The sequence below is a fragment of the Palaemon carinicauda genome, chromosome 10 (assembly GCF_036898095.1).
Source record: "Palaemon carinicauda isolate YSFRI2023 chromosome 10, ASM3689809v2, whole genome shotgun sequence".
Lineage (NCBI taxonomy): Eukaryota > Metazoa > Arthropoda > Malacostraca > Decapoda > Palaemonidae > Palaemon > Palaemon carinicauda.
The window spans coordinates 113095372-113107826 of NC_090734.1; the positions used below are offsets into that span (position 1 = coordinate 113095372).

Below are 12455 nucleotides of genomic sequence, written 5' to 3' on the forward strand. Positions count from 1 at the left end.
TGAATGCCTGTCTGAGGAGTGGTCAAGCTCATTATTAGGTTTGGTCTGAGGTCATTTGAAAGGATTGGATGAGGGGCTACGCGCTGATGGACTGCACGTACGCCTACCTCTACCACTAGACGAGGAACGTGATGTTCGTAACGTTCGAGAATGGAGTGGACGCCGCCAGTGCCTATCTCATGAACGTGAGCGTCGGCCTCATGAACAATACCCTCACGAGCACGAACGCTGCCCGTGTGATCATGAGCGTCGTCCTCACGGGCGCGAGTACCATCCTTGTGATCTAGATCGTGACGATCTAGAACGGTCTAGACCTTGCTCGCGATTGTGAAGAACACAATCGCGAGACTCTTCCTCATGGAGAGCATTGAGACCTATGGTCTCATGAGCACGAAGCTCTAGAGCGTGAGCGTCTTCTAGGCGAAGAACGCTCTGATCCTGATGACCTACGATCATTACAATCTTCCGATCGTCACGAACGACGATCAGGAGAAAAAGTTCCAGAAGGGCAAGGCGATGGCGATGCTCATCCCTAAGCGCTGCTGGTGGAAGGCGCAGCTAACCCCCAGATCTTCACCTGCAACCTGAGGGTTCTTGTGGGAAGAAACAGAGGGTTGAAGATTAAGGAACGACGAGATCCCAGGATGGAGTGAGGGTTCCTCGTCAGCAGGGGTTTGTTGGAGAGGCGAATGCGAACGATCACCTCGTCCACGCATGGAAGGGCCAGGGGAAGGCAACAGATGGACCTCGCACAGCTCCAGAGCGTGAGATGTCGACGGCTGTGAAGAAGGTTCCCTCGTGGCACCACCCTGAGGAAGGCGTTGCAGCTCTTCCTTCGAACGGGGTCTCGAAATCCCCAAGTATGACCAGACCTAAAACAAATCTGAAAGGGAGAAAGGCTTGCCAGTGGCTGGAGAAGTTGCTCCACTAGGGGAAGCAACAACCAACCCCCGTACCCTGGGGTTGCCAAGGAGATAAGCGATCTGCGCTCCTACTTGCATGTCCCTGGTGAGAGCGAGTGCGAGAAGGAACTTTTGAGAGAGATATGGGAGTAAGAGAAGAAGAACGCTCACCGCTCGCCCCTAAGGGAGAACGATCGCACTTAGCCTTCTTCTTCCTAAGCCGCCCTAACTTCTCCCATTGAGAGGCAGACCACTCCCTACACTCTGCGCAGGCCGAACCCTGCTCGCAACGATGCCCTCGGCACGTAGGACACAGAGAGTGCGGGTCAGTCTCTAACAACGACATGAAGGTCCCGCACGCGGCACACTCTCACCCTGGACATGTTTGCATGGTGAAGGTGATTGCAGAAGGAGAACACTCACACCTGTAAAGAGAAGTCAAATACCAAAAGTCCAATGACAGTCAGGAGAGCGGACACATCCAATCTCTACTGCGCCAAAAGAAAAAAGGACATCTCTCACTGCTGGGAGAGCATATACTGTATAGGGCTGGGTATCCCCAAGCCAACCCCTGCCTACCAGCTAAGTGGTTAGGCAGGGTTGCCACCTCACAATTAAAGTCTAATGGATATCTTCAGCTGCCGCTGAAAGAATATCCACATAAATAACAGAAAGTTTGTTAGTATGGGAACAAATGGAGTTTCCATACCTTTTTAACTGAAGTGCTTTGGTCGCCTTGGTCTCGTCAAAACCCATTTCTACAAGTTGTTTAAGGTGATTCCGATCAACTTTTGGTCGATGTCTTCGTTCTAGTTTCTCCAAAATCTGGCCAAAAACATCTTTTGATTCTGGATCGGCACTTATGAGCCTTACAGAAGCTTCAATCATTGTGACTAAGATACGTCGCAACTCTGTCTGAAACTATAAAATTGCTTGAAAATTCTAGCTTACTGTATACCTCATTCTCTTAAATACTACCAATAAGAAATTTACATGGAAAATATGCTGCAACAAATATTGTAGAAAACATGGAACACTACTAATAACAAATCAACTAACAGGATGGTTACTATATTGTGCTGTGTCATTTTCACAAGTTAACTTTCAGCAGGAATATACCAGAATGTGTCAAATATACAACTCCATAATATTCCTGCAAGACTGAATTTCTCCTTAAAATAAAAACAATTCAGAAAGGACCTAACCATACAATACAACTTTTTCAGGTACATACTGTATGTGTATATATACTGTATAATAATGGCCTCCCAAAAACCACATTCTTCTACTCACATCAGAAGATATGTTAGTGGAATCCAGGTCTCTGCTTTCATTGCGTCTGGGAAGGTGAGCTGTTGCACTATCAATTTGCTCAGGCTTAGGGGAAGAGATGTCTTCAGAAGACCCCAGAGGTAGTGGTGGAGGTTCCCTACGTTCCACCAACAGGAGATTATCTACAAGTTGAAAAGTTACAAAACTAAACTTATAACCAATGGAGGGAATATGGTCATCTAATACAGTATGAAAAAATATTTCTACAACAGTAAAATCACAAACTTTAAAAGTTTTTGGATTTTTCGAAACTGTACAAACCTGAGTAATTAAATAGGAGTATGACTTCAGTGAAGCTTGAATGTCCGTTAAAATTTTATCAAGGTTATTATAACTACTGGCGAGTGGTGGGGAAGCCAACCTACCCATCGGTCAGTCAGCAAGATTCGCACTTTTCACTTTAAGGCCTGGAACTTGCTTGGTTGAGGCAGAATGTTTAACTTAAGGAATCGGGTTTGCCTAGTCAGGAAAAATGCAATTACTTTAATTAAAAAATTTTCATCTGTTCCTAAATAAAAACTATCATCCTTTAATAGCAGACTCATCCTTCGGAGTGAGGAATTCCCTATGAACCAGTTTACTGGCTGGTACAGCTTTCCCAGGAATTATCAAAGCAACTTGTCTTGTGCTGGAGCAAAGGTGATGACTCCTGCCAACCTTCTAACAGTTTGTGCATTGTGATGCCACAAGTATTAGGTTAGGCCCATACTACGAATAAATGGTAGTTGGTCACAGAAGAACCTATATCCTTGTATGGGATATGTTGTAAGAATGAATTCATAGCATACGAAATGGGTTTGGATACATCCTATGCGTCCCCCATTGTCTGGTAGGATGGATGGGTATCTCTTTACAGGTTCTGACTGTAAAGAAAAGGTTCTCTGTTATGAAGCTTACCTTCATCTGACGTCAGCTTCAGCTCATAGCACCCAAGACTGCTGAATCCTCAAGATAGGTGAAAGGAAGAAGAGTAGAAGGCCAGTCATTCCAACTTTCATTCCAAGCCTATGTTGAAACTGTTATCTTAGACAAGATATTTCTTGACTAGTAAGAGCACTAGGTGGCTTATGTCAAAAGTGCTCTCTTAGACAAAAAGCTTCTTGACCAGTGAGAGTGCTAGGCTGGCTACACCTGTTGAACAGCCATCACAGAACCAAGAGGTACCCTAGAACTTGTGGGTACAGTATATTCCCATAGGTAGTGGAGATAAAGGTTGTCTGGCATCACCAGACTCCTGTCTAATACCTTAGCCACTTTCAGGTTTTTTCTTGAGTGCTAAGGTGGACCAGATTTCCCTAACTTTGTGAACCCTTGCCAGAGTTGGGCCCCCATACCCCTTGCTGATTGAGGGATAGGCATATCTTTTGGTCTCAAGAAGCTAGAAAAAAAACTGTGTCGTTGCCAAGCAGTCGCCAGCAACATAGCGATCACGCGTAGAGGAGCTATCATGAACTGGACTGCGTTAGCAAGCTGGACTGCAGAGGCGCGTTGGACTGCACTGTCTCGTCGTAGATACTGCAAGGCGATCAGCATTGCTCTGGCAGTCTCTGCTGCCGCAGTCACGAGATGACAAGCGCTGGACCTTGGTAATGCGGTGTAACGAGTGCTGGAAATTGGCAGAAACTCTCTGAAAACAAGGAGCTGTTCTCTCACTGTCTGTAGAGCTGTATCACTCCTCAAGACACCCACAGGAGATGTTCTGATTGGGCGAGTGCAGGAAGAAGATCGCAAGATACACTCCGAGGTATAGAGAAAGGGATAGACGAATCTAACCTCCTTTTGTAAACCTGCGTGGGGACCAAAAATGGGAGAATCTAACCCGTGAACGGGAAAGGAGTCACCTGGGAGGAGCAGGAACAGGCTTCAGACTTTGCACTCCCTTCGCCGGCTGCCATTGCAGAATGAGGGAGTGCACCGTCGTCAGCACTGAAGAAAAAGACAATCAGGAGAAAACCTGATCTGCAAACAGGAAAGGAGTCCCCTGAGAGGCAGAGGAACATGCTTCATTCTTTGTACTTCCTCCGCCGGTCGCGGTTGCCATCACAGAATGGGGGAGTGCGTCGTCGTCAGCACTGAAGAAAAAACCACTAAGGAGAAAACCTGATCCGCGAACAGGAAAGAAATCCCCTGAGAGGCGCAGGAACATGCTTCAGATTTATCACTCCCTCAGCCAGCTAAGTCATCTCAGAAGGAATGAGTGTGATGTCAGGCCTGAGGAGCAAGACAGAGGTCGAGCTTGATCGGATGCAAGCGGCCTTCTCGAAGTCAGTGAAGGTGTAGCAGCATGAAGAGAATCCCCTGCAGAGTCCTCCTCTAAGGGCTGTTGGGCTGCAAAGGGAAGAGCGAGAGATGCTGAGACTTCTCCTATGCCAATTATTAACAACAGCTCTCACATCTGTAAAAATAAAAACAAAAGAAAATTAGTTAAAGGGCAGTCAAGAAAAGTTGGGCGGTAGAGAGAGAGACAACGTCACTCCCAACTGAGCCAAAAGTAAAAGTGACAATAGAACACAGGTGTGTGTGTGAATGGGGTAGCCGGTACCCAAGAGGATTAATACTACTGGAGATACCCTGACTCAAGAGTTCTTACCTGAATCTGTGATGCTAGGTTTACCAGTCAAACTCTCAGTTCTAGCTCTGCCATTGACTGGTAAAAAAGGTCTTGGAACCAAAGATACCTACGGAGCTACTGTTATTGTTAATCAGTTACTGTCTCTTTTATACATTTTGATCTTTACCTTTCGTGTAAAATTCATAAACTTTTTATGACTCAGTTTATTAATAATTTCAATTTCGAGAAAAATAACAAAGAAAAAATCTATACACAAATCAATCAGTTACTACTCTGGAAGATGGTTCAAATCGGATTTGATTGAGCCCATAATAACAAACAGCTGTCTGCATTTAGGCAAAAATCAGTAATAAAAGTTGTGATATTATCACAAGCTGTATTCAATGTAATCCACAAAGGGCTAAAAAGTGTAATGACTTCACCATAGTTCATTATTCCAAGGAGTTTGTAATGGATTCACCAATAACTTAAAGAACAAGGTTAACATTCATTTTTTCTATTAAAGCAGCACAGGAAGGATTCATCGCTAACAAAAAGCACTAGAAAATAGTTACCCTCTATGAAGAGAGGTCTGAAGAGAACCAACTCCTAAGTTCCAGTACACTGTCAATGGATTAACTAGAAAATCGAAAAATGACAAATTCGTAGATAATTTGTATTTTTCCTAACTATACAAATCTTAGCTATCTATTAGGGGTATTACTTTCGGCGTACCTGAAATGACGAGCCATTAAAGTTTAGCGAGGGTTAACTACCCATACAGATAATTAGCGGGGGGGTAGGGGGGGTTAGCTTGCTACCACTCCCACTCACACACCTGTGATTTAGCTAACTTTGCTTGGAGGCAGGACTTCAAGGGGGATAGGGCTGGCGGGCAAGTTTGTATTAAGAGCTAAGGTTTGTATAGTTAGGAAAAATACAAATTATCTACGAATTTGTCATTTGTTATGTAACTGGAATACAAACCACGCTATTTACTAGGGGTGACTCACCAATTAGGAAGGGTGGACGTCTCTGCCAATCTGGCTTTTGGCTTTACCCGGGTGCTCCTTATCTGAGTATGTCAGTACTCAAAAATAATGAGTCCCTGCACCTCGCTAAAACCTTGCTATACAAGGTCCGCGGCCTACGTAAGCTGTGTGTTGAGATATATAGAAGTGTGACCGTCCAGGTAAAGTTATTCAGTGTTTAGAAGGAAAAAACCGTTGTAACCAAGACTTTCCCAATACCACCTCGCTAGGGTATGGGGACGCAACAGTATTAGTTTTAATACTAGGTACACAAGGAGCATGGTTTACCTGCAGTGGTTTGAGATCAGCTTGTACAGAGAACCCAGGATGCTGCTTTCCCCAAGAGAGGGGAGGATGAAGGAAAGAATAAGAGCCAGTCAAACCTTTCCATTCACGCAGACTAAAACCGGGTAATAATGCCCTCAACCTTCTGCTACTTGTCCAATAAGGAGCTTGAGGTCTTAAACCAGCTGTTGTGCAGCCACCACAGGACCGACAGAAAACGTATAGAGTCTCCTGTGGGTCCCGTCTTGCAGGTAGTGGGATGGGAACGTAGTTTGACGTTTCCACACCTCAGCCTGAAGAACCTGCGTCACTGAGAAGTTTCTCTTGAATGCCATGGACATAGCTACGCCCAACATCATGAGGTCTTGGGCGATGTGAAGGAGGGGGGTCTGGATTCAGAGCATGGTCTATGAACTTGCAAATCCATGCAGATATTGTGTCGAGGACCTCCTGGAGAGTGCCCTTCTTCAATAGGGTCTGGACTTCTGCCCGAAGGGCCGACCGCTTTGCTGATCCCATGGCAAAGGAGTCTATCGACACTGGATTCCTGGTTAGGGGAGGGAGAGATGTTATTAATGCGACGCGATACCCTAGACGAATCACGGAGATTGTCCAGGGTTCGCCCCCGAGTGGCTTCCACCTGTCCGAGCAACTTTGTAGGCATCCCTCTACTGGTGGAGAAGCAGGGGAAGTTCCTCTCCTAAAGTTTGCGGCCTCGGCTGCTCCCTCTAGGATTTTTCCCTCCCCAGAAGGACTTAGTGCCTTTCTTGTCCTTGGCAGAAAAGGGCTTCTTAGACACCATTGTTTTCGCGGCTGATTTGGTCATCGTGGTCTTGGTTGGACGGGGCTGCTGAGGAGCTGGTGGTTTATAGGGCTTGGATATCAAAGCCCTATGGAGGAGGGAGTTCTGATGGGACTTCCTCCATCTCTCAGCAGCATGTTCCATCTCCTTAGGCTCAAACAGGTGGGCTCCCTCTAGAGAGGAATGTCTGAGCTAGCTAACTCGTTGGGGACTTGTTGATGGAATCTCTGACACTGCGTCTCCACGTTTCAAGATGGTATTCGCCCACAAGTTCGAAACTTGGTGGGCGAGAAACTCGATTGTGCGAGTGCCTGAGAGAAGGAAAGTCTCCATTGCCTTCCGGTATGTTCCTAGGAGAAATCCTCAGTTCGCACCAGGATTCCCAAGGTCCCTAACCAGATATCAAGCCACAAAGTAACCTGCATAGCATACTTTGTGACCTTTACTTGATTAAGGATCTCGGCCGCCGAGAACGAGACCTGCCAGATGGAGTGTCTCTCTAGAGAGACTCCCATAGTGAGCTCTTCCAGAGAATGGTGAAGAGGAAGAGCTGGACTAGGCTCCTCCAGGATCTCGAAGTACCTCCTCTGTTGGACACGAGGAGGTGGGAGGAGCTTGTTGGTAGAGCCGGAACGTTGGGAGGAGGCATACTCGGAGAGCTGTAGGGCGATCTTAGCCCTGGCACCCTTCAACCCTTGAGACCAAGGCAGGGCTGCACTGGTCTTTGAGGGCTTCTGGGTGCCAAAGACACAGTCTAAGACCGTGTCCTTGGGCAGATCTCTGGGTCAGTGAACCCGTTAAGAACCCTTATAAGAGTCAGGATCTGCCAGAATGTTCTGACTCTTTTTGCTCTCCTTCCGACGTCGGACTTGCAGCGAAGTCTCCATCTTCCAACCCCAAGAGCTCTTCCCGGGGTGGGTCGCGGACATCCCTCGAGTGGCTGGCTGTCTCCGTCTTGGTAGTCCTAGTGGACAAAGTCTTGGAGTCTTTTGGCTAGGACTTCAACATCAAAGACCTGGATGTTGTGTCCTTCCTGATCTCTGATATGGAACTCTCTGCGTGAGGGGAGGCTTCCTCCGACAGTGGAATGGAGGAAGTCCTTTCCCCACGCGACTCCCTTGGCTATGGTGAGGTGGGAGAGTATCCAGGGGAAGCTACAGGCGGGACTAGCCTTGACGGCCTGACCGGAGTCAGTTTTACCCTCGAGGAAATGACCACGTCAGAGACTCCTCTTTTCCTCTTCAGGGGGGTGGAAGAAGCCATGGTTCTGTGTCGAGAGTCTGGAGCTATAGGCTGCTCCGATGAGCGGCCAGACAGGGCAGGATTGAAGGTCTGTGCTACAGCTCTGACTAAGGCACTGAACCATGGCTGCTGACTGACCAATACACTGTCAGACAGATCCCCTGAAGAAAAAAGGATCGAAGGTTCCCTGCGAGGAGTTTCCTTTAAAGGTGGTTCCACCTTAGAAGAAGGCAGTTTGGGGATCCTGAACCCTGCCAGAAGCCTGTGCCCCTTTTCCCGATGGGCATGCTGAAAGGCGTTTGCGGGGCGGGGAGGGGAGTGAGGTGATGGTGACCTGACCGAGTGCAGTTCCTTTACTCGCATTGGTGAGCACTGGCGCGTGCGAACGAGTGATGGCGCGCGGGCGAGAGCTGGCGAGTGATGGCGCGTGGGTGAGAGCTGGCGCCGTGGCGAGTGATGGCGCGCGGGCAAGTGATGGCGCACGGGCAAGTGATGGCGCACGGGCGTGGGCGAGTGTCGGGTGCGCACAACCTAGTGCGTGCGCGTGGGAGAGATCTGGCGAGCAGGAGAGCGCTGGCGCGTGGCCAAACACTGGCGCGTAGGAAGAGATGGCTAGCGCGCGCGGGAGAGTGCTGGCGCGTGGGCGAGCGTGCAGGCGAGATCTGGCATGCAGGAGAGATATGGCACATACACGCGGGCAAGTGATGTCGCGCGCGCTTAGGCGAGTGCTGGGGCGTAGGAGATGGCTGGCGTGCAGGAGAACACTGGCGTGAAGGAGAGTGCTGGCAATTAGGTGCAAGTTGCATTTGCCGTCTATGAGGGCGAGCAGGTGAAGGGGCGCCCCGAAGTGTTGTAGCGCACTGACGAGCAGGCTGGTGCTGACGGGCTGCTGGTGAGCGCTGGTACACTGCAGGAGGTTGGCGAGCTGAAGGGCAATGGCGCGCAGCTGCGCACTTCAGTAGGGCCTCAAGAGGCTTTACCGGGAACAGGAACGGTGATGGAAGGTCAGCAGGTCTGTTGGATGGTTGATCAGGGACCGGGATATGCCCTTTGGAAGGGCGAGCATCCACCGATGGAGATCGCAAACGATCTGCAGAGAGGTCCAGGACCGAAGTCGGAGGACTAGTAGCAGGTCCAGGCATGGTCGAAGGTCAAAGGCCAGAAGATGACTGCAGTGGAGACTCCTCTGTATGTGAAGGCTGCGACGACGAAGCAGAAGACCCGAAGAGGCGCCTTTTCACCGATGGTGAAGGAAGACCTCTAAGGCAAAGTGGAGGGCGAGCTTTTCGACAGAGACGCCCTCTAGGAGCCGTTGGATCAGCAAGCTGACCGTACACCGCAGCAGTCCTTCGAAGAGGAGTCCCTATGAGTGAGCTCCCCCGAGGGAGAGAAACAATCGCTGGAGAGACAGACGTTGGACTTAGTTTCCCCCTCGAAGGATGATCAGAACGGGGGAAACTAAGTCGGCAGCAATAGCTGGAGAGTCTGGATGAGCAGAAGAGTAGGACGAGATCATAGGCGACACCTCTGACACCACAACGTCGACAAGGGCCAGAGGATATACCTCTGACGGCGACAATGATTGCTGCACACTAGCACCCCTGCAGATGATTTGCAGCAATGCGTCCTTGGAGGGCAGACATGAGGAGAGCCCCAAGGACGACCAAACCTGTAATAAGGAAGTTAGTGACAAGGCCTCAACCAGGGGGAGAGGTGGGGCCGCTTCGCTAGGGGAAGCAACACCATCTCTCGAGGCCCGGGGTTGGCCGATATTAAATTGGTCTACGCTACTACTCGACGGTCTCTCGGAAGTGACCGAACGAGTAGGACCTTCGGAGGAGGGTCAGGAGACGGAAGAAGAGGCCTTAGGTTTTTTCTCCCTTCGAAGGAACCTTCGAGGGAGAAATATGACAAATTCGTAGATATGTTATTTTTATTAATAAAATAAATTTTTGAATATACTTACCCGGTGATTATATAAGCTGCAGCTCTGCTGCCCGACAGAAAAACTCTACGTTCAAAATACGCCAGCGATCGCTATGCAGGTAGGGGGTGTACATCAACAGCGCCATCTGTCGAGCAGGTACTCAGTACTCAATGTAAACACAGAACTCAATTTTCTCCTCGGTCCACTGGGTCTCTATTGGGGAGGAAGGGAGGGTCCTTTAATATATAATCACCGGTTAAGTATATTCAAAAATTTATTTTATTAATAAAAATAACATTTTTCAATATTAAACTTAGCCGGTGATTATATAAGCTGATTCACACCCAGGGGGGTGGGTAGAGACCAGCATTACTTGTTTACATTATTATGAGCTAAGTATTTTGTATTTCATTTTAGCAGTTATTCAAAATAACAAACATAAAATAAATAAGTACCTGGTAAGGAAGTCGACTTGAACAATTACTCTGCCTTTTTAAGTACGTCTTCCTTACTGAGCCTCGCGATCCTCTTAGGATGCTGAGCGACTCCTAGGAGCTGAAGTATCAAGGGTTGCCACCCATACTAAAGGACCTCATCAAAACCTCTAATCTAGGCGCTTCTCAAGAAAAGAATTTGACCACCCGCCAAATCAACCAGGATGCGAAAGGCTTCTTAGCCTTCCGGACAACCCAAAAAACAACAATAAAAAACATTTCAAGAGAAAGATTAAAAAAGGTTATGGAATTAGGGGAATGTAGTGGTTGAGCCCTCACCCACTACTGCACTCGCTGCTACGAATGGTCCCAGGGTGTAGCAGTTCTCGTAAAGAGACTGGACATCTTTAAGATAAAAAGACGCGAACACTGACTTGCTTCTCCAATAGGTTGCGTCCATTATACTCTGCAGAGATCTATTTTGTTTAAAGGCCACTGAAGTTGCGACAGCTCTAACTTCATGTGTCCTTACCTTCAGCAAAGCATGGTCTTCCTCATTCAGATGGGAATGAGCTTCTCGTATCAACAGTCTGATATAATAGGAAACTGCATTCTTTGACATAGGTAAAGAAGGTTTCTTAATAGCACACCATAAAGCTTCTGACTGTCCTCGTAAAGGTTTAGTTCGTCTTAAATAGAACTTAAGAGCTCTAACAGGGCATAAGACTCTTTCTAGTTCATTTCCAACCAAATTTGAAAGGCTTGGAATATCGAACGATTTCGGCCAAGGACGAGAAGGTAGCTCGTTTTTGGCTAGAAAACCAAGCTGTAAAGAACATGTAGCCGTTTCAGATGAAAATACGATGTTCCTGCTGAAGGCGTGTATCTCACTGACTCTTTTAGCTGTTGCTAAGCAAACGAGGAAAAGAGTCTTTAAAGTGAGATCTTTAAAGGAGGCTGATTGTAGTGGCTCGAACCTTTCTGACATAAGGAATCTTAGTACCACGTCTAAATTCCAACCCGGTGTAGCCAAACGACGCTCCTTCGAGGTCTCAAAAGACTTAAGGAGGTCCTGTAGATCTTTGTTGTTAGAAAGATCTAAGCCTCTGTGACGGAAGACTGCTGCCAACATGCTTCTGTAACCTTTGATTGTGGGAGCTGAAAGAGATCTTTCCTTCCTCAGGTATAATAGGAAGTCAGCTATTTGGGTTACAGAGGTACTGGTTGAGGATACTGATACCGACTTGCACCAGCTTCGGAAGACTTCCCACTTCGACTGGTAGACTCTAAGAGTGGATGTCCTCCTTGCTCTAGCAATCGCTCTGGCTGCCTCCTTCGAAAAGCCTCTAGCTCTCGAGAGTCTTTCGATAGTCTGAAGGCAGTCAGACGAAGAGCGTGGAGGCTTGGGTGTACCTTCTTTACGTGTGGCTGACGCAGAAGGTCCACTCTTAGAGGAAGAGTTCTGGGAACGTCCACCAGCCATTGAAGTACCTCGGTGAACCATTCTCTCGCGGGCCAGAGGGGAGCAACTAACGTCAACCTTGTCCCTTCGTGAGAGGCGAACTTCTGCAGTACCTTGTTGACAATCTTGAACGGGGGGAATGCATAAAGGTCTAGATGGGACCAATCCAGTAGAAAGGCATCTATATGAACTGCTGCTGGGTCCGGGATTGGCGAGCAATAAATTGGGAGCCTCTTGGTCATCGAGGTTGCAAAGAGATCTATGGTAGGTTGGCCCCATGTGGCCCATAGTCTCTTGCACACATCCTTGTGTAGGGCCCATTCTGTTGGGATGATTTGACCCTTCCGACTGAGGCAGTCCGCCATGACATTCATGTTGCCTTGAATGAACCTCGTTACTAGAGAAAGGTTTAGATCTCTTGACCAGGTGAGGAGGTCCCTTGCGATCTCGTACAACGTCATAGAATAGGTCCATCCTTGCTTGGAGA

General features: G+C 48.0%; 1 protein-coding gene across 2 annotated transcripts in view; it reads right to left on the reverse strand.

The window, feature by feature from the left end:
• The window catches only part of Kpc2 (Kip1 ubiquitination-promoting complex subunit 2), a 104820-nt gene that overhangs the window by 55051 nt on the left and 37314 nt on the right, over nt 1-12455 (reverse strand). For both annotated transcript variants that reach the window (XM_068381684.1, XM_068381683.1), the window contains 2 exons: nt 2196-2356; nt 1612-1823 (listed from right to left, as the gene is read on the reverse strand). In XM_068381684.1, coding sequence (XP_068237785.1) covers nt 1612-1823; nt 2196-2356 — 373 coding nt within the window. The remainder of the gene's footprint in view (nt 1-1611; nt 1824-2195; nt 2357-12455) is intronic.